Source organism: Pimephales promelas, chromosome 8 (assembly GCF_988280905.1).
Source record: "Pimephales promelas chromosome 8, fPimPro1.hap1.1, whole genome shotgun sequence".
NCBI classification, from domain to species: Eukaryota; Metazoa; Chordata; class Actinopteri; order Cypriniformes; family Leuciscidae; genus Pimephales; species Pimephales promelas.
The window spans coordinates 18,218,566-18,240,207 of record NC_142776.1 but is presented as its reverse complement, the minus strand read 5'-3'; the positions used below and the strand labels follow the sequence as shown (position 1 = coordinate 18,240,207).

General features: G+C 38.3%; 1 protein-coding gene across 2 annotated transcripts in view; it reads left to right on the top strand.

Annotated features, from left to right (window-relative positions):
• Positions 1-9,138, top strand: part of usp43a (ubiquitin specific peptidase 43a) — a 122,543-nt gene extending 113,405 nt beyond the window's left edge. Inside the window, exons 13-15 of one of the 2 annotated variants that reach the window (XM_039691637.2) lie at positions 2,147-2,305; positions 3,669-3,833; positions 4,003-9,138. In XM_039691637.2, coding sequence (XP_039547571.2) covers positions 2,147-2,305; positions 3,669-3,833; positions 4,003-5,048 — 1,370 coding nt within the window. In that variant the 3' untranslated portion in view covers positions 5,049-9,138. Of the gene's footprint in view, positions 1-2,146; positions 2,306-3,668; positions 3,834-3,993 lie in introns of both variants that reach the window. The other variant, XM_039691636.2, reaches the window with a different exon arrangement.
• Positions 9,139-21,642: the final 12,504 nt, after the last annotated feature.

Genomic DNA, 21,642 nt, shown 5'->3' with positions numbered 1-21,642 from the left:
TAGAGGATCAGGGAAACATGCCACTCGGTGCTCCTCATAGCCCCGCGTTGGGAGAGTCAGACTTGGTTCCCGGAGCTCGCTCAGCTGTCGCAGACAGCCCTGTGGCCCATTCCAGTCTGAGCAGATCTCCTCTCTCAAGCTCACAATCTGGCATCCCCATCCTCAGCGCTGGGCGCTTCATGCATGGGTGATCAACAACTATCCGTTGTTTTGCCAGAAGGAGTGTTAAACACGATCATGAACGCCAGAGCGGCTTCTACTAGGAAGCTCTATGTGTCAAAATGGTCTGTGTTCTCTAATGGTGCACCAACAAAATCCTAGACCCACAGCGGTGCGATGTCTTTACCCGTCTTCCTTCAGGAGATGCTGGATAAGGGCAGGTCCCCATCCACTCACAAGGTTTACGTGGCAACTGTCGCGGCGTTCGCTGAACCCCGACGCGCTCAGTCTCTGGGCAAAGACGAGCTAGTCATCCGCTTCCTCAGGGGAGCTAAAAGGATGAACCCCCCACACCCCCCTTCGGTTCCCATTTGGGATCTTTCTATAGTTCTCGAAGCTATGAAAGCCCCCCTGTTCGAACAGTTAGAGTCTGTGGACCTAAATACCTCTCGCTAAAAAACGTTTTTCTGATTCTGTCTGTCATCAGTAAAACGTGTGGGAGACCTTCACGCGCTCTCTTCTAGCGCAGCGTGTCTCGAGTTTGGACCCAATGACTCCATAGTCATCTGCAAACCTAGACATGGCTATGTCCCCAAAGCGATTAGTACCCCATTCAGCTCAGGTTATTTCCCTGATTTTCGCTATTTCGCTATCCCGCATCCGATAGCGAATGTGACGCCAATCTCCTTTGTCCGGTTCGGGCTCTGAGATTGTACACTACACGCGCTGCCACGTTCAGACGCTCTGAGCAGCTTTTTGTTTCGTTCGGTGGGCCCACCAAGGGTCTGGCCGCCTCGAAACAGACACTATCCATATGGATTGTGGATGCTATTGCTTCTGCTTATGCATCAAAAGACCTGCCATGCCCTCTGGGCATCAGGGCTCATTCCACTAGAGGCATGGCCTCATTGTGGGCATGGTCCAGCGGCATTTCCATTCAAGACATATGCATGGCAACGGGATGGGCTTCCCCTTCCAACTTTGTCAGATTTTACAATCTGGAAGTACCCGCCCTGCAGGCAAAGCTACTAGCAGTCTAGTATGCTTCAGCTCTTATGTTGAGCTGCACTATTGGGAGTCACACTCATACAACCGGCGTGCCGCTTGTTCTTCCCTCACATGCTTATGTACTACACAATCACCGGCCCACTTGCTGGCCCTTTTATTTTCACGTACATTATTTTCCCACTTATAAGGGTCCCCCGGGATCCCTCCCCCGGGACTCATTGTGGAAGCTTAGCGTGCACGGCGTTGACCAAGTGTTCCCGTGGCGTAAGCTAGTTCATGCAATACGAGAGAACCTCTCGTAAGAGAACGAATCGGTTACCTAACCTCGGTTATCTCTAGATGAGGTAACGAGTATTGCGTTCCCGCCCGTGCTTGCGCTACTAGTGTTCTCGCTTCATTCAATGAAAAACCGGAAAACAGCGGGAAACTCGCCTATTTATAGACTCGGACCACGCCGTTTTGGTGGGCTTTGATGCAATGAGAGCGTGTCAGCTTCTCATTGGCCGCGAGTTCAACCGAGTTCCCTCATAGGCTGTAGCAGTTCTCCCTGAGCGAACCAATGAGCTGCTAGCTAGCCCGCTCATGGTCTGCTGCAGTGAACTGCGTTGACAATGGTTACAAAATTAAAGGATAATTTTTTGGCTTCAGCTTCTCAAAAAAGATTAATCTTTCCCATACCGTAAGCTAGCTTACGCAATACTTGTTCCCTCATCTAGAGAGAATCGAGGTTACGTAAGGTAACCGATTCGTTAATGTCCATGTCACTATTGACTACTCAGATTCTAACCAGTTAAACAACAAAATACAAAATGCATTTACATCTCTTTTACACTTCTTGTTTTGTTAAATGTTCCCTAGAAACTCATCAATGCATGAGCCACTAATGAAATCGTCAACCCTACATAAATAAATAAACATGAACAGAAGTCTAAATCAATAGATGTGAACACACCACTCAACATATGTCTGTGTAAAACAGCCTATTGTAGGAACTCAGTGGACGGCCATTGGTACAGTTATGACGACAGCAGCGTGGAGCTTGTGCCAGAGGAGGAACTGTGCACACGAGGGGCATATATCCTGTTCTACCAGAGAAGAAATGTCATCCCTCCCTGGTCCGCCAACAGCTCAGCCAGAGGTCAGTGAATGAGCCTTTGTGGCCATGTATTAGATGGAGGTTGACTGACATTTTGTTTGTTGCATTGGATCAATGTTAGGCAGGAAGCACATTTAATCCAACGTGAAGGTTCCACAGTCATGGTAAGAATACATTTGGTGTTCTGACAGTGACAGAATTCTGAGGACATGTAGGACCAGTTTTTCTGACTGTTGTACAGGTCACTTTCTCTCAAATTAGTTCAGTGCAAGTTAAATCAAAAGTATTTTCAATAGGGGTGTGAATCTGTAACAATCTCAAAATTATTCAAATCTGTATTCAGATAAAACAAATCTGAACAAATAAAATAAATAACTTCAATGCTTGCAGTGTCCGAGAGAGTGAGACAGAGAAATATCATGTAGCCTATCATATCGTACAAGGTTTAAAACATTTAAATAGACATATACTGTATTTTGTAGAACATGTGTATGATTCAGTTTCTTTGTTGATTTGACAAGCTGATTTCTGATTGACGTGTAGACATGGCAACGCAGCTATTTGATTTGCGTTCGTGTTGCGCTAATTTCATTAATTTGTGTATAATATTCGTGTATAATATATATGGTTTAAATATTTTAAATAGACACATCAAATAGTAGAACATGTGCATGATGTATTTTAGTGGATATTACTGTCTTGCCAAGCTCTGATTTCTGAAAGAGACTGAAGCATGGCTATTTGATTTGCATGCTTTTTATTCATAGTGTTTACACGTATTCACTTCACAAACTCATTATTGCGTAGTGATTTAAGAGGTGTGAATATTGTGCTATCCCCTGGCTCATCTGTGATCCAGCAAACATTTGAAGTGACTTAGTCTGCCGATTATTTTTTTCTGTTATTTGGTAGAATTTGTTATTTGTTTTTGGAGCCATTATCCGTGCCTTAACGAATAAGGTATTAGGCTTCGGCCACATCCCTAATTTGCAGTATGTTGATTGACACAATCATTGCTGACACTGTTGTTGTGGGTACCCTTTATACGTAGCTTCCATGGTACGCCATCACATGTCTTGGGCTGATGTTGCACCAATGACATTTGACTAAGTTGGACATGTGATTCAGACATGATCGCACAGAAGAGTTCCCACTGCATCTTTTTCCCTTTTTAAGGGAACCATGGTTAGAGTCGTAACTTGAGACATGTTTTTAGTTGGTTTCAGTTCATTTGACTGGCAGCTAAGATGCCACCACTGGGCATGTGATACTTGGTCATCATGAAAACAATAATACAGAACATTATTAGTTATTAAAATTAAGGGGCAGCTTATTTAATGTCTTTGTCTAGGAGAAACATGGACTTGCAGCCACTAAACATCGTCTTGATTGTTTCCTTGTGCAGTTTCCACCAGCTCCTCCATGTCAGACCACTGGCTCATCCGTTTAAATGGTGACAGTAAAAGAGGAAGTATGGTTTCACGGTTTTCCACAACATGCCCCTCTACCATCCCAGACTCCCCAGAGTCTCCCGTCTTTCAAAATGAGCCCTCAATCGATAAGGGAGGTGGTGAGTTTGTACCCTGCAAGTTTGTTCTTATCATTGTAAATAAAATAAAAATGTAAATAATATAAGTATGTTGCTTGACAGATTTTTTATCATAGTTGTTCACTTGTTTTGTTGTGGCCAAGTGTTTTCCACCATGTACTGAGTATTGTGTAAATGTCAGTGTCTTTAGGTGGGTTCGAAACCAGACCTTTTGTGCGAGGAATCCAAGGGCGTAGCATAAGCATGAAAAGTCCCACCAAGACCAGAATGCTGCCACTGCGATGGTCCTTTGGAAACAAAGACCGCCACAAACCTGCCTCAGCTCCTGACCCAGCTCCTGCAGAGCTAGTGGAGTATTTAGAGTCTGGAAGGAGGCCAAGATGCACCAAAGACCCTATTGTTGCCCTAATGACTCGATCTTCAGATAAAAAAGTCAGTAAAGAAAACGATTCGAGAAAACCTGCCGCCAAATCTTCTAGCCACAGCAGCATCGCACCTCTAGATTATCTTAAAATACCGCAGGGTCAAGCAAGTAGCTCAAAGAAAGACACAGGCCAACAATCCAGCAGCAACAGTAGACCAAGAGAAGATGGGACTTTGACTTTGACTAGACGGAGCAGCAGAAAATCAAAACAGGAACAAACGCAGTCCAGAAAGAGCTCTAGTGCAGGGCTCCAATCCAGTTCCTGTGGTACAGACAGCTGGGAAACCACGCTGAGGAATAAGCCAAGCAAGGAACGAGACCAACCAGATGAAAAACAAAAAAAGGGACTGGAGACAAAACGTCACGATAGTGTCTTCGCTTTTCTCAAAGGTGGTTTCATGAAGGATTCACTTCGGAGGTCTCGAGACAGTGAAACTATGCAAATGGGTGATGTAGGAGTGAAGAGCCTCAGCCCATCCAGAGTTTCGATCTCCAACGGGACACATAATAGAACTTCAGAAGGTAAAGCCGATAGCAATAACCAAGGTCATAGCAGACTCGGTGGTGAACTTGCAAACGGCAAGGTGAGTCGTGGGTTGTCAGACATCAAACGGTCACAAAGTTCTTCCAATATTCAAAGCAAATTGGATCCAGGCTTAAGAAGAACAGCGTCTCTACACAGAAACGGCACAACGGTGGGCCAGCCGCAGAGCACGCCCGGGGACAGGGGCTCTCAGCACACTCAGCAACGTACACGGTACAGCACAAATTCACTCGGCAGAAAGAAGGCCGTGCCTGAATCGAGCTTCTGAGACTTTCTTCACTACACTCAAATAACACAACACGGTAGCAAATATCTAAAAGCCCAAGTAAGAATTGTGGTATGAAATGTAGGTTTGAAAAGATCACTAAAACCTGGCAGCACACAAACTACAGTATGAAGTTGCACATACATTTGGAACTAGTGGATATTTTTGTTCACTTGTTTTTGCTTATATGAAGTGCCTCTGAGCCAGAGCTATTTTTCAGATTGTGTTTTGCCACTAGAAGTACATTACATACTGGCCTCTGCGCCCTGCGTTTGAATTGAAAAATAATGTGCCTCAGATTAGATTTTCTTGTGCCACTAAATAGATTTATCAGCTGTAATATATGAAGGGAATTGCTATATATAACTTTTCAGTTTCATCTCTTATGATTCTGCAGATTGTACTGACTTGCTGCTAACCTCTCATGGGTTTTCATGACATTTAACAAAGATGTTCTTGCACTTTCAGTGAATTTATTGCACCATCTGATTTAGTCGTACTTTCAGACCAAAATATAAAATGTATTGATTTTTACTTTTTTGTTGATTTCTTTTACACTGCAAAAAAATATTTTCTTAATGAGTGTTGTTGTCTTGTTTTTCATCAAACTGTCATGTGACTTCAGAACACGGTAACCATCAGTAAAAGTAAATTAACAACATTTGCTGAAAAAGGTTACCATATTTGGCATATTGCGTTGTTTCAAAGATTTAGATATTTTAACTGTAAAACAAGACCAAAATGCTGATTAAAAAAGTTATTTTCCAGTGCAGTGTTTGAAATTTTTCTTTCTTTTTTTTTTGTCAATGCAACATTAAGACATTTGTAAATTCATATTATGCAATTTTAAGTATAAAATCACACTGAAACCAAAAATATGTGCTTTAGATGATGCTTTGTCGCATATGTATAAAGATGGCATGTTGACGACACATTAAAAAGTAATACAGTGTCGCTTCTGAAAAGCACTCTACCATTAAACACATTACCAGTGGATTAATCCATATACTAACCACCTTGACTTAGTTCGAAGGTAATAACAATAACCTATGTAACTTAAAGGATAGTACACCCAGAAATGAACCCCAGTGTTGTCCCAAACTGATTTTACTTTTTCACCCATCAAAAGACCACTAAAGGAGATGTTAGGCAGGATGTTCATGGTGCTATTTTTCATTCAAAAAAGGTGAATGGTGACCAGAAACTGTCAAGTTCCAAAATGACCACACACAAAAATGTAAAAAAAAAAAAAAAGTTAAAATGCATGCATGTCAATAATGATACAACAGGCCTCTGAGGAATGTTTATTAGTACATCTCTCAAACATCATTGGACTGCATTACATTTAATTTTTGACCGCCAACTACAGAACTCTGATCACAAGACTAAGCATTATCATCTTACTAAGACTTATTGTTAGAAATAGAGTGACAACTGATGTTTACATGTAGTCTGTTATACTTTAAAAGAAAAATCTCATTGATTTACATTACAAGAACTTCTTAATTGTTGGCCATATGAATAACAATATCTGCACTAAATTGCATACTTTAGCTCAGTTTTTTTGAGTGAGTTCTATATTCTCACTATATCATATCATATCATACAATACGGCCATAAAAGCCTGCTGTATCAATATGATACAACTCATAAAACACATATTCAAACCTTACATATATGAATATGCACACATCTGAATGAGATTTGACATTTTTATGTGATTTTATAAGATTATTAGTGAGTAAAGGTAGTAATGGTTGTCTTTTTCCACACACAAAATTATCATATGGCTTGGAATTTTAAATGTATGTATTTAAATGTACTTTTAGTGTGCTCTTTGAATTTTTTTTTTTTTTTTAACATTGACTTTTTTAATATGGAAATGAGCAGTGTGAACATTCTGCTGAACATCTCTTTTAGTGAAGCAAACTTGTTTAAAAAAATGTTTGATTTGTTCGTTTTGGGGGGAAATATTCCTTTACTATTAATGTGTTCAACTAATGTGGAGCTCTAGCAATACCAATGACTGTGGACTGAAGAAAAGCCTCAGTGTAAAGTGACCTTAGAGAAAAGACATCCTTGACACAGATTGTGTTTGGCTCCAATTGCTATAGCAACAGTCAGAATATGTCATATAGTCTCTTTCTTATTTTGACTGATTGGGTTTGTATGTCCATACTGGTGAATAAGACAGAACTAACAATCATACTTGTGTATCGCTAGCAGTATTTTTTAAATTGTCTAAATGCAATTCATTAAAACACCAATGCTGTATAAACTCACAGCAAAGCTCATCCTCTTGCCAAATATAATATTTTAGAAAACCTTACTCATTATCAAAGATTTAAATAGATTTATTTTATCTTAGTGTGATTACGAGCGAATTAAAACTCAAACGTCAGTCTGAATCAAGTTCACGCATTTGTGTTTTTATCAATTCATGAACCAAACTGTAAGTGTCCTTCTGAATATTGCACATGGTATACCCTTGTAAAATACTGTTTGTTTATCTCTTTGCAATCTCTCTGAATTTCTATCGACATAGGCTTGTTGGAAAAATGTGCCTCTTTTTTAAAAAACTCCAAAAAGCTGCCAATAATTCAATTCACTGTATTTTCTAGTGGCTACAAAACACCAACCTGTATTCATTTTCTCACAAACGATGATTAGAGGGGCAGATTATCAATTACTAAAGACTTATTTTGAATAGTTACTTGCACTTAACTGTGTTATGACCCCAAAACCCTTTTACCATAGTGTATGATTTGTACTCTAATAGATTTTGCTGCTTGCAATGCATCACATGACCAGCTCCTCATGTAAGGTTTTTCTCACGTAAACTTGCTGGGTATCTCACCCTACACTAAACTGCGAAACGTGAAGTCATGACACTCGATAAACGCACAAATATTTGTAGAAGCAAGCTAAAATGCGTTTTTATCTCAAGCTTGCTTTTTTTTAACACTCGGTTAGGTTAAGTGTATTTGGTGTTATTTTAAAACGTGAAAGAGCACTAATCTTTAGGCGAGGCCTTCCAGGCATTTCATTACCAAACTGGAACCGAAATATACGACCAACCTAATTAAACATAGTCAGGTTTAGTTTCACTAACAAAGCAAATAGGGTAAATTTTCACTTTGAAAGAGCTGTGATGCACGCAATAAGCAACATTATTTTGCAGAAAGTTGTCAGGCACATTTTTCCAATACACCTGGGTACTGTATGTAGTAAAGTTTGAATTGCACTGTAGAATATGATTTAATGATTGTTGTAAATTTACAGATATCATGCAGTTTACAAATTATTTTGATTGACCAGAAGCAAAGATATGAAGAGATGGTCTGTTTGTGTCAAACTCAAACTCTTTTTGCCTGGATGTCCTTTAGACAGGATGTCAATTTCAAAAGAAAAACCTACTTTTATATTGTATTTGTTTTGTTTATTACGGTTCTTAAAAAGTTGTTATATTCCATCACTGCAGAAGAGAGATTATTCAGTTCATTACTGAAAAAAATCAAGTAAAAACATATTTTCTCTTTTCAGCTTTATTGAAATCTGTCTATGAAGCCCAGTAAAGGTTTTTGTCTTCTTCTTTCAACGTCTAATCATCCCTGTATTCTGGATATGTCAAACTCATGTAAAAAGCAGCAATTACATGGCATGCCAGTCTGCTTCCCAAGGGCATTTCTTTTCTTCCACTCCAATGCTTCCAAATAATCTCATTTTTCACTATGCTTAAAATAATAAGCACTTGTGCTGACAAGACAATGAATGAAGGAATTTTACCCTGAAATCTTTTTTTTTTATGTTTTATGCAAATTTTATAAACATTTTGTATTGTCTTTGTATGTATCTGTGTGTGTGTGTGTGTGTGTGTGTGTGTGTATAAACAAAAAATCTATTGTTAATCCATCTGGGAACCGCAAATGTAGGGGTAGATTATATGTACAATTCAAATTATCTTTGAATTATTGCACAAGGGTATATGTTCTGTGGTTAAGATGACTACATACAGGTTTGTGTGGACCTGAGTCGACAACAAACTGATATATTTTTGCATAATTGCCGAAATTAAAAAGACATTGGTACTCTACGTTTCTTAGACTCTTTTATAATTTGTAATTACACATGACTGAATCATACTAGCATTTATCTTGTTTGTCATCTAAAAGTTTTTATTACCATGTACTAAATAATACCAAGGCTATCACTGTTCTCTGCAACACTTCGATAGTGAAAGTCTCATTTTGCATTGGCTACAGGAGCTCCGACTCCTGAGGGAGTCTTCAAAGAGCAGCTTGATCCATTCCTCATCAGCATTCACTACCCTATAGTCTCGAACTTCAGACTGAAAACGTCTGGTTGGTGTCATTGTTTCAGTATCATACAGAAGAATCAATTCTGGTATTTATTCAATATTTATTCAAAAGATTGAGTTACATCATTTTGAATGCAAACTGCTTCTAAAAAAAAACTTATTTTAACATTCTAAGAAGCATAAGGACAAACTCACCATAATTACTGGTCTGTTTGCCTGCCTGCTAGGGAACAATCATCTCAGAGATGTTTGGGAGCTTTGAAAAATGTCTGTAAAAATCCCACACAGCCACAAATGAACATACAAACGAAGCTACCTGTGATGTATGTTAACATGCAAGCAGAACAGAAGGAGATATTAACCAAAAAAGAACATTTCTGTCATCCTCATTTAAAAGGCTATGACTTTCTGGTAGGCACAATGCTTGGGACTCACAAACTATTTACTCTCATTACACCATTCCACAAAAGTGAATTCAGAGAAATTTCAAGCTAAATTTTGTGGGCATTAGCAGTTGTGCTCCTGACCATAGGTAGGACAGATTCTGGGTCTAAGCACTAGTTTATGATAGACATGTTGTAGCTTTATATTATAATCGCTAAACACATGCAGACACTTTTGGGAGAGGTCTAGTGTCCTTGCGTTATTCAGCCTAATGGTAAGGATAGTGCTCTAATGTCGATTGACAGGTCACACAACATGCCATAGAACGCTATCTTAGAATTTCCCTAATGTAGTATTTATTGACTTTAAATGTTGTTTTAGAATGTTACGAGTTGTGGAGGAATTCCGGTGAGGACAAAAAAAAAAAACCCCAAAAAAACAGTTCTATTCTCAGAACAAACAATGAACGCAAAATAAAGGCTATTAACATCAACGCATTTAGGATTGTCTTTGTCTGCAGCAATGTTTACGTATGGTAATGAGCAACTCAATTAGAGCATGTTGCAGTTCCATTTTTCTCCACAGATTTACATTGGAAAATTATGGGGCGCTGTAGAGTGTTCATGCGCCCGTTGCCCTGCCTGCTGATCCATGTTTTTTTTGTAATTTATCCTGCTCACTTTATGCCTTAAAATAGTCTATAAAATCCTAAACTATTTGTTACAGAATGTTCAACACATTTACATTTAATTATTGGTTCTGTTTATATGGTCTGTTTTGGATGAATATTTTGGTATGCCCTTGCAGACGAGCTGTGGCTGGCCGATAGACAATTTGCGTGAAATATGTGCCCTCATGCTAAACATCCGATAGCGTAGATTCCTATTGAAATGGCTGGTTTGCACCTGTAAATGTGACTGTATTCTGTTTAACATTTGATTTTGTACTCCCTGAAGAAAGTTAGTCACTTATAGGTTTCTAATCAACATGAGGGTGATACGATGACACTTTCATTACAAATGTTCATCTTTGATGTTTCGCCTGTCCCTTTAAATTGCTACATTTCCAGCATTGCTACAGTACATTTAATACAGGCCCATTTCTAAATTACTTTTGCTACATTAAATCTTTGCTATTAGTGACACCGGTGGCCATTATTTGCACTGCGGCCAGCAACTTATTGCTCTGTTCGCATTCGTGCAAACGTAACAAGAGACCAAATGTGATTCAAGGCCCCGGTAAACTCACGTCAAAGTTCTTTTTTGTTCTTTGCTTAGAATTTTAAAAGATATACCTTTGCAGCGACATACGATTAAGAAACATCCTGATGCTGTTAACAGTATTTATATGTAAATATAAATGCATGCTTTCCTCTCAATGTTGAGACTATACCAAAACATCATACACTCATCTCCTGCTAATTGTGGAGTGCAAAACAGTTTAACTTTGATATTCTGTAATTTTTTCACTTTTATTTAGCTTCTGTCCCAACTTATTTGGAGGGTGTTACAGCCATCAAAATGCTAATTTGTTTATAGGCCCTATTTATAAATACAATTAATTTGGCCAATATTTCTAAATTGGAAATTCTTTCTTAATTAATAAATCCCAGATTCTTGATTGTTTTGCATTTTACAAAATGTTCCAACATTTTTGGAAATGGGGTTGTAAAAAATAACCATTTTTTTTAGATCTGCTTTACTGCCAAATTGAACTCTCTTTGCATAATTTTCCTGTTATTTCTATAAATCTGCTTTGAAACAATCTGTATTGTTTAAAGCGCTATATAGAAATGTAGTATAATGTAGTTTAATGTAGCATATGGGTCAGGGATATGACAATTTTTGTGTCAGCATCTGTTAATTTATTAAAAAAATCTACTAATGTGACTTAATTATAAACAGAATTAATATTTCTTAATTATACTTCATTGTTTTATCATATATTTTAATCATACTTATTTATCATCTATGTTCACCAATGCCATGCCAGGGTGACGCATCACAGCCCATTCTCACCCCCAAGGCGTCACCTCACTGACACCTTGGGAAGCATTTGACCATGCTTCAATATCTGACGCTTTAGGCGCCCTTTAGCATCAGTTAGATGACGCCCTAGGATCGCGTGTACCCTACCCCCACCCCACACCTAAACCTAACCGCGTCCTCTAACTGACGCTTTTTCTTTAGCGTCAGGTAGATGACGCCGTAGGATTGCGCCTAAAACGTCAAATATTGAAGCATGGTCAAAGGTGACGCCTTGGGGTGAGAATGCGTTGTGCATCATTATTATTTCATTATTATGTCAGGGTGATGCTTCATTATTATTTCCTATATATATATTTTAGCTTTTCTGTAGTACACATTCACAGTTGATCTGGTCTCTCAATTAATAAGTTAACGAGTTGTCACAGATGTGTTTTGAGTCTGGATTTGAATTTGACTACTTTAGGAGCACACCTGATCTCCTCTGGAAGCTGGTTCCAACTGCAGCTGGCATAATAGCTAAAAGCAGACTCTCCATGCTTAGAGTGAACCCTCTGTATTTCTAGCTGATGTGATCCTAATTATCTGAGTGATCTGTTGGGTTTATATTCAGTGAGCATATCTGCATTACATTAAGGTCTTTGCCCATTAAATGATATATACCTGTAATAATACTTTAAAATCAATCCTAAATGTAACTGGCAGCCAGTGTAAAGACCTGATAACTGGTGTTATGTTCATATTTGATGCTTTTTCAAATGATAGTTTGCTGATTTAGTTATTGCTTTGACATGACTAATTAAAATAAGGTCTAACTCTAGAGACAAACCAAGACAAAATGGGGCTGTAGTCCCTCGGCGATAGGGCTAAGTGGAGCAAAGCTGCATAGCTTTGGTAAGCAATTTGGTTCTTTCTCATTATTTGGCTCAAGTGGCGCAAGAATTGAATACTTATGGTCGCCTATACTCACATAATAAGCTCTCCCTTCTAAGTATGACCTGAACTATTTTAGGACTATCCCAGAAAGCCCCACCTAGTTTTCCAGCCTGTCTGAAGTATGTTCTGATTGACAGTGTCAAATGCAGCACTGAGGTCGAGTATAATTTGTCTGTATCAGTATTTAAGCGAATATCATTTTTTATCTTTATGAGTGCTGTCTCTGTGCTATGATGCGATTGGAAACCAGATTGAAGTATCTAACACAGTCTCATCCCAAAAAGTCATATAACTGACGTTTTGGGACGTCTTATGACCATACGTCAATATCCGCCTTTTTAGGGCCCCCTTAAACGTCGGTAGATGGCGATCCCGGGCCGTCATACAACTGACGCTTTACCTTTAACGTTAGTTAGGTGACGGGTTAGGTTTAGGGTTAGGTTTAGGTCTGGGGTAGAGTTAGGATCCCATAACCTCATCTACCGACGTTTAAGGGGGCCCTAAAAAGGCGAATATTGACGTATGGTCAAAAGACGTCCCAAAACTTCAGTTATATGACGTCTTGGGATGAGACCGGGTTGAAGTATCCATTCAAGCTTAAGAATTTGTTCAGCTGATTGAAGACAACTTTTTCAATGATCTTGCCTATGAAAGGAAGATTTGAGATCGGTCTATAGTTGCTTAAGATGGTCTTATCCAGATTGCTCTTTTTCAGGAGGGGCTTGACAACTACAGTTTTCAGGGAGTTTAGAAAACTCCCAGTGAAAATTGAGGCATTTGTCACTTCTAGGAGATCTGCTTCTAAGCTGTTTAACACACTTTTGAAAAAAGACACTTTTTTAATTTCTAAAAAAGAAATCAAATTACAGTAACCCTTAATTACAGTAACAGGTCACCCTTCAGTTCATTGTTCGGTGTTATTAATGTTGAGGTGTTTGCATCGGAGAGTTTGAATCTCCCAAAAAAATGCATCCGAGTCGTTTCCGTGACAACCCAGTCCCTTACAAAAAATACTTCAAGTCAATTTTCTGAAGTCTACTTAAATAAAGGTCAAGTATGTATTCTCCTCTCTTTGGCTGATTGCTGACTGTGACTCACCTGCTTAAGATCAACTCATCTGCCTGCAGTATTGAAACCCAGGTTCTAGCAATACATTTTATTTGCATTATATTTAGTAAATTGTGTTTTGGTTACAACACTTTGAAGTACTCTCAGTAAACTAGTTTAGAACTTTGATAGTAATTTACTTCAGGTAACATAACATCAAACTTCTACTTTATTTATATATTATTTTTGCACTTTAAATTCTACTGTGTTCATATTTAGGTATTAGGTTTTTTTATGCGTTGTATGAATTTTTTTTTCCCCCACCAACACTTGTTTCATATAGAAAAACAACATTTTAAACGAAAAGCTGAGTAAATTACATTTTGTCAAAGAAAGCGTCCAGATCTGAAGAAAGATTATGAAAACATAGCTGAAGTAGATTGAGTGCGCCAACACCCCCAAAGCTTCACAGTTGTTAACCCTTTCTAGGTCGACATTTAATTTGCTAAAGTTAGGCCGTTTTACAATTATATGCTGTTTAATGATCGGATTATTTTACATGTGTCTGAGCAATCGTACTGGTTACTAACGTAACCTCGGTTCTCTATAGAAGTGGGAACGAGTACTGCATAATATCTTATGCAAGGTGAAAACCTCTTTTCCATGAGATATTGAAGCCAAAAAATATCCTTAATTTTGAATTAATGAAAAATGCGTTGTGGCAGCATGCAAACATAGGCAAGACGGCTCCCATGCCTGTTGGCTGTCCTGCAGCAACTGCAGCAGCCAATCGAGAGAGGCCCGTGGTGACGTCAGATCCAATGGAGGGCGATTCGTGCCCACTACGTCACCTCCTGCCAAAGCCAAAGCCACATCACGACCAGAAGAAAACACTAATTCATCTAAAATGACAGAGTGTCTCAAAGATATAAAATGCTGGATGACGCGTAATTTCCTGCTATTAAATTCAAATAAAACGGAGGTATTACTTATTGGTCCAAAAAACTACTCACAAAACCTCTCACAATACAACTTTAATATAGACGGATGTCCTGTTACTTTATCCACTACAGTAAAAGACCTGGGTGTTATACTAGACCGCAACTTGTCGTTCGAAAATCATATTTCATATGTTACAAGAACAGCCTTTTTCCACCTTAGAAACATTGCTAAGCTGCGTAACATGCTATCTATTTCTGATGCAGAAAAATTAGTTCACGCATTCATGACCTCGAGACTAGATTACTGTAATGCTTTATTAGCTGGTTGTCCTGCATCCTCAATAAACAAGCTACAGTTAGTACAAAATGCAGCTGCTAGAGTTCTTACTAGGTCAAGAAAATATGATCATATAACACCGATTTTATCATCTCTACACTGGTTACCTATTAAGTTCCGTATCAATTACAAAATACTGCTACTGACCTATAAAGCCCTAAATGGTTTTGCTCCTATGTACTTAACGGACCTTCTTTCGCCCTACAATCCACCGCGTTCCTTAAGATCACTAAATTCAAGGCTTCTGGTCAAGCCTAGGATATCGAAGTCCAGTAAAGGAGAGAGGGCGTTCTCGCATTTACTGTAGCTCCAAAACTCTGGAATGGCCTTCCTGATACGGTCCGAGCCTCTGACTCGCTGACACAGTTTAAAACTAGATTAAAGACGCTTCTCTTTAGTCAAGCATACACATAATGCTTACCTTCTAGTCCTCTGTTATGCCATACGGAACCGTTTGCCACTGAAACTGCTTAACGCACCAGTGGGGCTCGACAGCCTTTTAGACAAACGGGTCGGCGCGTATGGTTGGGTTGCGGAGAGTTCAGGTTACGGAGAGTTTGTGAGTTATAACGGAAATCATTATGAACATCAGCTATGCTAATTCTTTCCCATCTGCCTTTCTGCAGTTATCTCGGGACACTTGTCCCGAGAAAAATGGCGTTCGTCAGGTCCAGTTTTGTGTCCAGCCTCTCACGGGGATTTCGGATGCCCCAACGCCTGTGATGAGACGACTCAACGCCTGTGAAGAGACGACTCAACGCCTGCGATATGTTATGGCGCCGTTTGATTCATAAACAATATTTATATTTAATATTTATATTTAAACAATATGAATGTAAGCCAGAGGAGAACTGGCCCCCAACTGAGTCTGGGTTCTCCCAAGGTTTTTTCTCCATCCAATCTGATGGAGTTTTGGTTCCTTGCCACTGTCGCCTTGCTTTTGGCTTGCTTTGAGCTTGCTCAGTTGGGGTTATTTATTTAGTGTTTAGCAATGTTGTTGATCTGTGTTGTGCTACTTTCATGTTATCAGTGTGAAGCTGCTTTGATACAATCTGTATTGTGAAAAGCGCTATATAAATAAATGTGACTTGACTTGACTTGACATGGCCTGAGCCTATACAGTAGATATATAATCTGTTTTTCATTGCAGAGTGAACCAGAGCATCTTGCAGGCACAGCAAAGATACGCAGTACTCGTTCCAACTTATTATGGTTATGTTAGTAACCGAGTACATTTTCTTACGATAGGTTCTCTCGTACTGTGTAATATCTTACGATAGGGGAACCCAGTGTAAAACATTGTGCGTTTGTTGTTGTGCATTGTGCATTGTGCTCATATAGTGCATAATCACCAGGGACTCAAAAAGAGTCTGAGAAGAGAGGCTAGAAGCCTCGCTAACTTACCCAATAAGTTAGCGTCCTAAGGGAGCTAATCACATCAACAGTGTTCCACACAGTCAGGGTGAAAATGTTCAAGTGACCTGGCACATGTGCTGCTCTCAGTGAGCATTTTTAGACAGTTTATGTGAGCTTCTCCCTTCTGACCACTGGCCAAAGAACGGTCTGCCCTCGAGCAGGGCTCCCCATCCCAAGGTGGAGGTATCCGTGGACACCACCTTCACACTCGAGGAAGTCCCCAGGTTTACACCTGACTGGTACCAGTCGATTGCTCTCCAAGGTTTCAGAGCTGTGACGCATTTCTGATCGACCTTGAGGTGAAACAGACCGGAGGCCCATGCCCGAGGTGGTACTTGCGCTTTTAGCCATAACTGCAGTGGGCGCATGTGAAGTAGACCCAACTGGAGTACTGATGATGCTGTGGCCATGAGACCCAGCATTTCTGAAAAATTTTGAGAGGGACTATAGTGCGGCAGCAGAAGGATTTCGTAATGTACTGAATGTTCAGTCTGCGCTCTGGCGACAGTTGCACTGTCATAGACGGCGTGTCCAGTTCTGTGCCCGGAAAAGATATTCTCTGACTGGGAGATGGCAAACTTTTCGCCCAATTGACTTTGAGACCTAGATTCTCCAGATGTTCAAGTAATATGGTCCTGTGTTCTATGAGCTCTGAGTGTGATCGAGCTAGAATCAGCCAATGGTCCAAGTAGTTCAAAACTTGCATGGCCCAACGTTCTAGGGGTGCAAGAGCGGCATCTATGCACATTGTAAATGTGCGGGGTGCTAGGGACACGCTGAACGGTAGGACTGTGTATTTATATGCCTGGCCCTTGAAGGCGAATCTTAAGAATCCCTTGTGACGTGACGCTATTTGTATTTGGAAATGCGTCCTTCAAATCTATTGACAAACCAGTCCTCTTGGTAAATCTGCACGAGGATTTTCCTGGTTGTGGGCATTCTGAACTGGCGTTTCACAAGCACTTTGTTCAGCTGTCTTAGATCTAGAATGGGTCTGAGACACAATAGGTGGAAAATTCAGTCAATGGCAGGGAAAGAGTAAAGTAGATTTGAAATAAATGACTCTACCAGTTGACCAGCATACACAAAAATTCAGGGCCCGTATCCCTAAAGATTCTGAGAATTCTCTCAGAGAGCTCCTAACTTAACCTAAAAATTAATTGCCAGGAGTTTTAGCTTAGAAGTGATTCCAGAACATTTCCAGTGAACTCTGAGCAAGGAATGGATTGAAAATCCTATCTTAGTAAGGAGGTGTGGTTGACCCCGTTGCTAGGAATGAGTCATCATTTCAAAAGCCGTGATTGGTTAATCCTACAAGTTTGATGAAAATGAACTTTTGGTGATAATGAGCAAAGGATATACCCTCAAATCAATAAACATAAGATAATTATACACTCCAATCTTATGCGGACTGTAATTTTAAATAATATTTCACATTCAAGAAAATATCTGGAAAATGAATAGTAAGCTAGGGGTTATAGCCTAACATTAGAATCTAAAATTTGTGAAAACTTAAGCTAATTACAACCTGTTCAAATAATGATTTGTGTCTTATTTTCTCATATTAATATCTCAAGGGGCTGTCCTGAAGTAGAAATTGCAACGTTACAAGTCAGTGTGGTCTTAACGAGGGTAACACGGCTCAGCTGGTCTATTTATGACGGCTTGTTAACAAATATCCCATGAACACAGAAAAAGGAGAAAAAAAAGGGAAAAAAAAGAAATTTTGTGCAGCTGCTTAGGGGAACTCCTAAGCCACTAAAAGTCATCTTCCCTGCTCTTAGCAGATTTCGCCTTAGGAGCCCATTTAAGTGCTAGGAATCTTGAGGAATAGCTTTTATATTAACTGGGATTTTCGTGTCACTTTTAGGGGAAATTCTAAGAAAACGTCAAGACTGAGAATTTTCTTAGAATTTGGCCACTAGGAGCCACTTTTTGCACAAGAATTCTTAGGGATACGGGCCCAGATACTCAAAATTAGGAACACATCTGTTTTCTTTATAAATCAATACTTTCAAACAATGCAAGTTTATCAGTCAGTATGTAAAACCATGTGAAAAAAAAAATATTCAATAGACAACTCAATCAAGAGTAGGCTAAACACAACTACAAGCCAAGTATACTGTGAATACTTAATTATACTAGTTTTAAGTAGCCTTTATCTCCATCAAACGATTGTGTATATAGGCCAAATATAATTAGACTTTTCTGTCAGTATAAGTCAAGTATACTTAAGTGCAATTATAAGCACAGAAGAATCACATCAAGTACGCAAAGTAGCCTATTTAAAAAGTAGACTGAAAGTGTACTTTCATATTTTTATTTTAAAATAATAGACTACTAATAGCACAATTGAATGTTAGGCTATTAGAATAGAGTCCACCTGTTATAGGATTTATGGAATGGAGTGTAATTATATGAATGAATGCATTTGCTTTATGATAAAAGGCCATTTAGAAGTGATAATGACTTTTATAGGATTGATTTTAATGAGTAATTGACATTTTAAAATTGCCATAGCCTTCACCATTTTAGCAGAATCTTTAAGTTAAAAGCTACAAATTATCATTATGCTTGTATGACAGCCAGCAAATGTACAAACTTGTAAAGTGTCTGTACATCTATGGATTTCAACAGTTAATATTAGTTTGAAGAAATCCGGCATATGAAGAGGCAATGTATGGAAAATAAATGCCTCTCTTACCACGAGACTGTCTGTTGCTATGACAAAATGTGAATTCATATCTTGCACAAGACAGCTCTGAGGAAGCATTTGCCTCTTTGAGTTACTTTTATGGCTCAAGGATTTTTCGATTTACTGCTTTTAATACATGAGCAACCACGTATATCTATCAGTGGTTGTACAAAATCTATCTGTCTGTCTGTCTGTCTGTCTGTCTGTCTGTCTGTCTGTCTGTCTGTCTGTCTGTCTGTCTGTCTGTCTGTCTGTCTGTCTGTCTGTCTGTCTATCTATCTATCTATCTATCTATCTATCTATCTATCTATCTATCTATCTATCTATCTATCTATCTATCTATCTATCTATCTATCTATCTATCTATCTATCTATCTATCTATCTGTTTTACTTAACCAAAACTGTCTTTCATATTGAAAACATTCAAACTTCATGCTTTTAAAACTTCTTCAAACTTTCTGGTAGGCTTTTTAACCCTCAGGTGCTCTTCGGTCATTTCTGACCGAAAAAATTTATGTTTTGAAATATTAAAAATCACAGCTTCATCGGAATGTTGGAATGACTGTAATCATAATGCAAAAACTAACACTTTAAATCACTATTAAATCTAAAACTTTAAATCACTAAAAATCTAAAACTTGATAAGAAATAGTCTTTGAGATTGTTTGTTGAAATCCACCTATAACAAAAAAAAAAAATAAGTAAACGTGTCCATGAACAGCTGGGGAATTCACATGCCTCTCCATAGAGAACTGTACATTTCATCTAGTGGTTACAACATGGTTCTACGCTTTCTCTCCATACTCTTACCAGATGGCGCTAATCTGCCTTCAAAAAATTTTTTTGGAGGGCCTAGTCTCTATTTTAACCTAAAATACTGCTAAAAAAAAATAAAATAAAAAATGTATATATAAAAAAAGTTTGTATTATTTTCAATGGCAAAAATGGACCATAAATATTGCATAAATATTAATAAGTAACATCAAATTGGCTCAAAATACAAAATTAAAAAGAAAAAATATAACTGAACAAAAATAAATTGCATTGGTTTTACTGGGATGGAGAAAGTTTCATTTTTAGGTGTCCGGTCACTTTTGACCGGGAAGATAACAAGTGTGACTCCGAAAAGAAGGCTAGTGATTACACCATGATTCTACGCTTTTTCTCTATACTGTAACTAGATGGTGCTAATTTTCTTCAAAAAATATTTTTTTTCTGAAGGCCAAGACTCTATAGTATACTAAAATACTGCATTCATAATTTTTTTTTTTTAATTATATATATTTAGAAAAATATATATACTTTTCCATGGCAAAAATAAACCATAAATATTGCATAAATATTAATAAATTCAATCAAACTGTCTCAAAATACTAAATTAAAAGAATAAATATTATAGAACAAAAATAAATTGCATTGGTTTTACTGGGATGGAGAAAGTTTCATTTTTAGGTGTCCGGTCACTTTTGACCGGGAAGATAACAAGTGTGACTCCAAAACGAAGAGCACCTGAGGGTTAAAGAAAACTTAACGTTTGTCTACAAACTTTTTTTAATCAAATTGTAAAGTGTTACCTTATTATATGGTATACATCATGTACACATGTTACAAGTACAACACTGCATGATTCAAGCTTTTTTTAAAAGCCAGTCTATTACTTTTCACCTGTGAATTTTCTTTTTTTTTTTTTTGAGTGTCATCCTCTTTCCTGACAACCCTACGCTCCCTGTTTCTTGATCAATCTTGACAACACAGAAGAAGAAAAAAAAAACATTAAATTAGTGCAATAATATTATTGAACCCTATAAATTAAGACCTAAATCAGAACATTAATGCATACAATTGCATACTGCATTTATATTGAATGCAATAAGGTTTCATTATCTATCCCTCCATCCATCCATCCATCCATCTATGCCTAAACCCATAGACATAATATATACATGCCTAAACCAACCCACCTCCGCCCCCTGATCCCTAACCCCACCCCTAATCCTACCCATCTCCACCCCTTAGATCTGGATCTCCGCCCCCTGGATCTCGTGTACTACAATGAGGTGCTATATAGGACTGCATCATCATTTTAGGGTTATTATTTCTTTTTTATTCGCCTTTATAATTTATTTAGCGGTGTGTACGGTATAAATTGTGTATAGAATTATAAGTAGTATGTATGTGAGGCGGTGCTAAAAAGGTGCAACCCTCACTGTGATATATATATAAGCGGAATATATATTTATATATTTGGAAATATATTTCCAAATTAAATTGCTTTATTGTAGCCTGCAAAACTTGCCTAGAAGTATATCCCTATATCACCCAAACACCTTGTGACAATGTTAGGCCTACCTTTTTCGTTACGAGGTGTTTTTGTGGTTTATTTTTTGTGATGTTGTTTATTTGAGCATATATGTAATTTGTTAGTGCAACTTTTGCAGCCAGACTAGTCTGTGAGTAATGGAGTGCAGCATAACATTTCACCCTTTGTCCTCTAGATGTCGCTCCGCTCATCTGTATGTCATCCTGCATTATTCTTT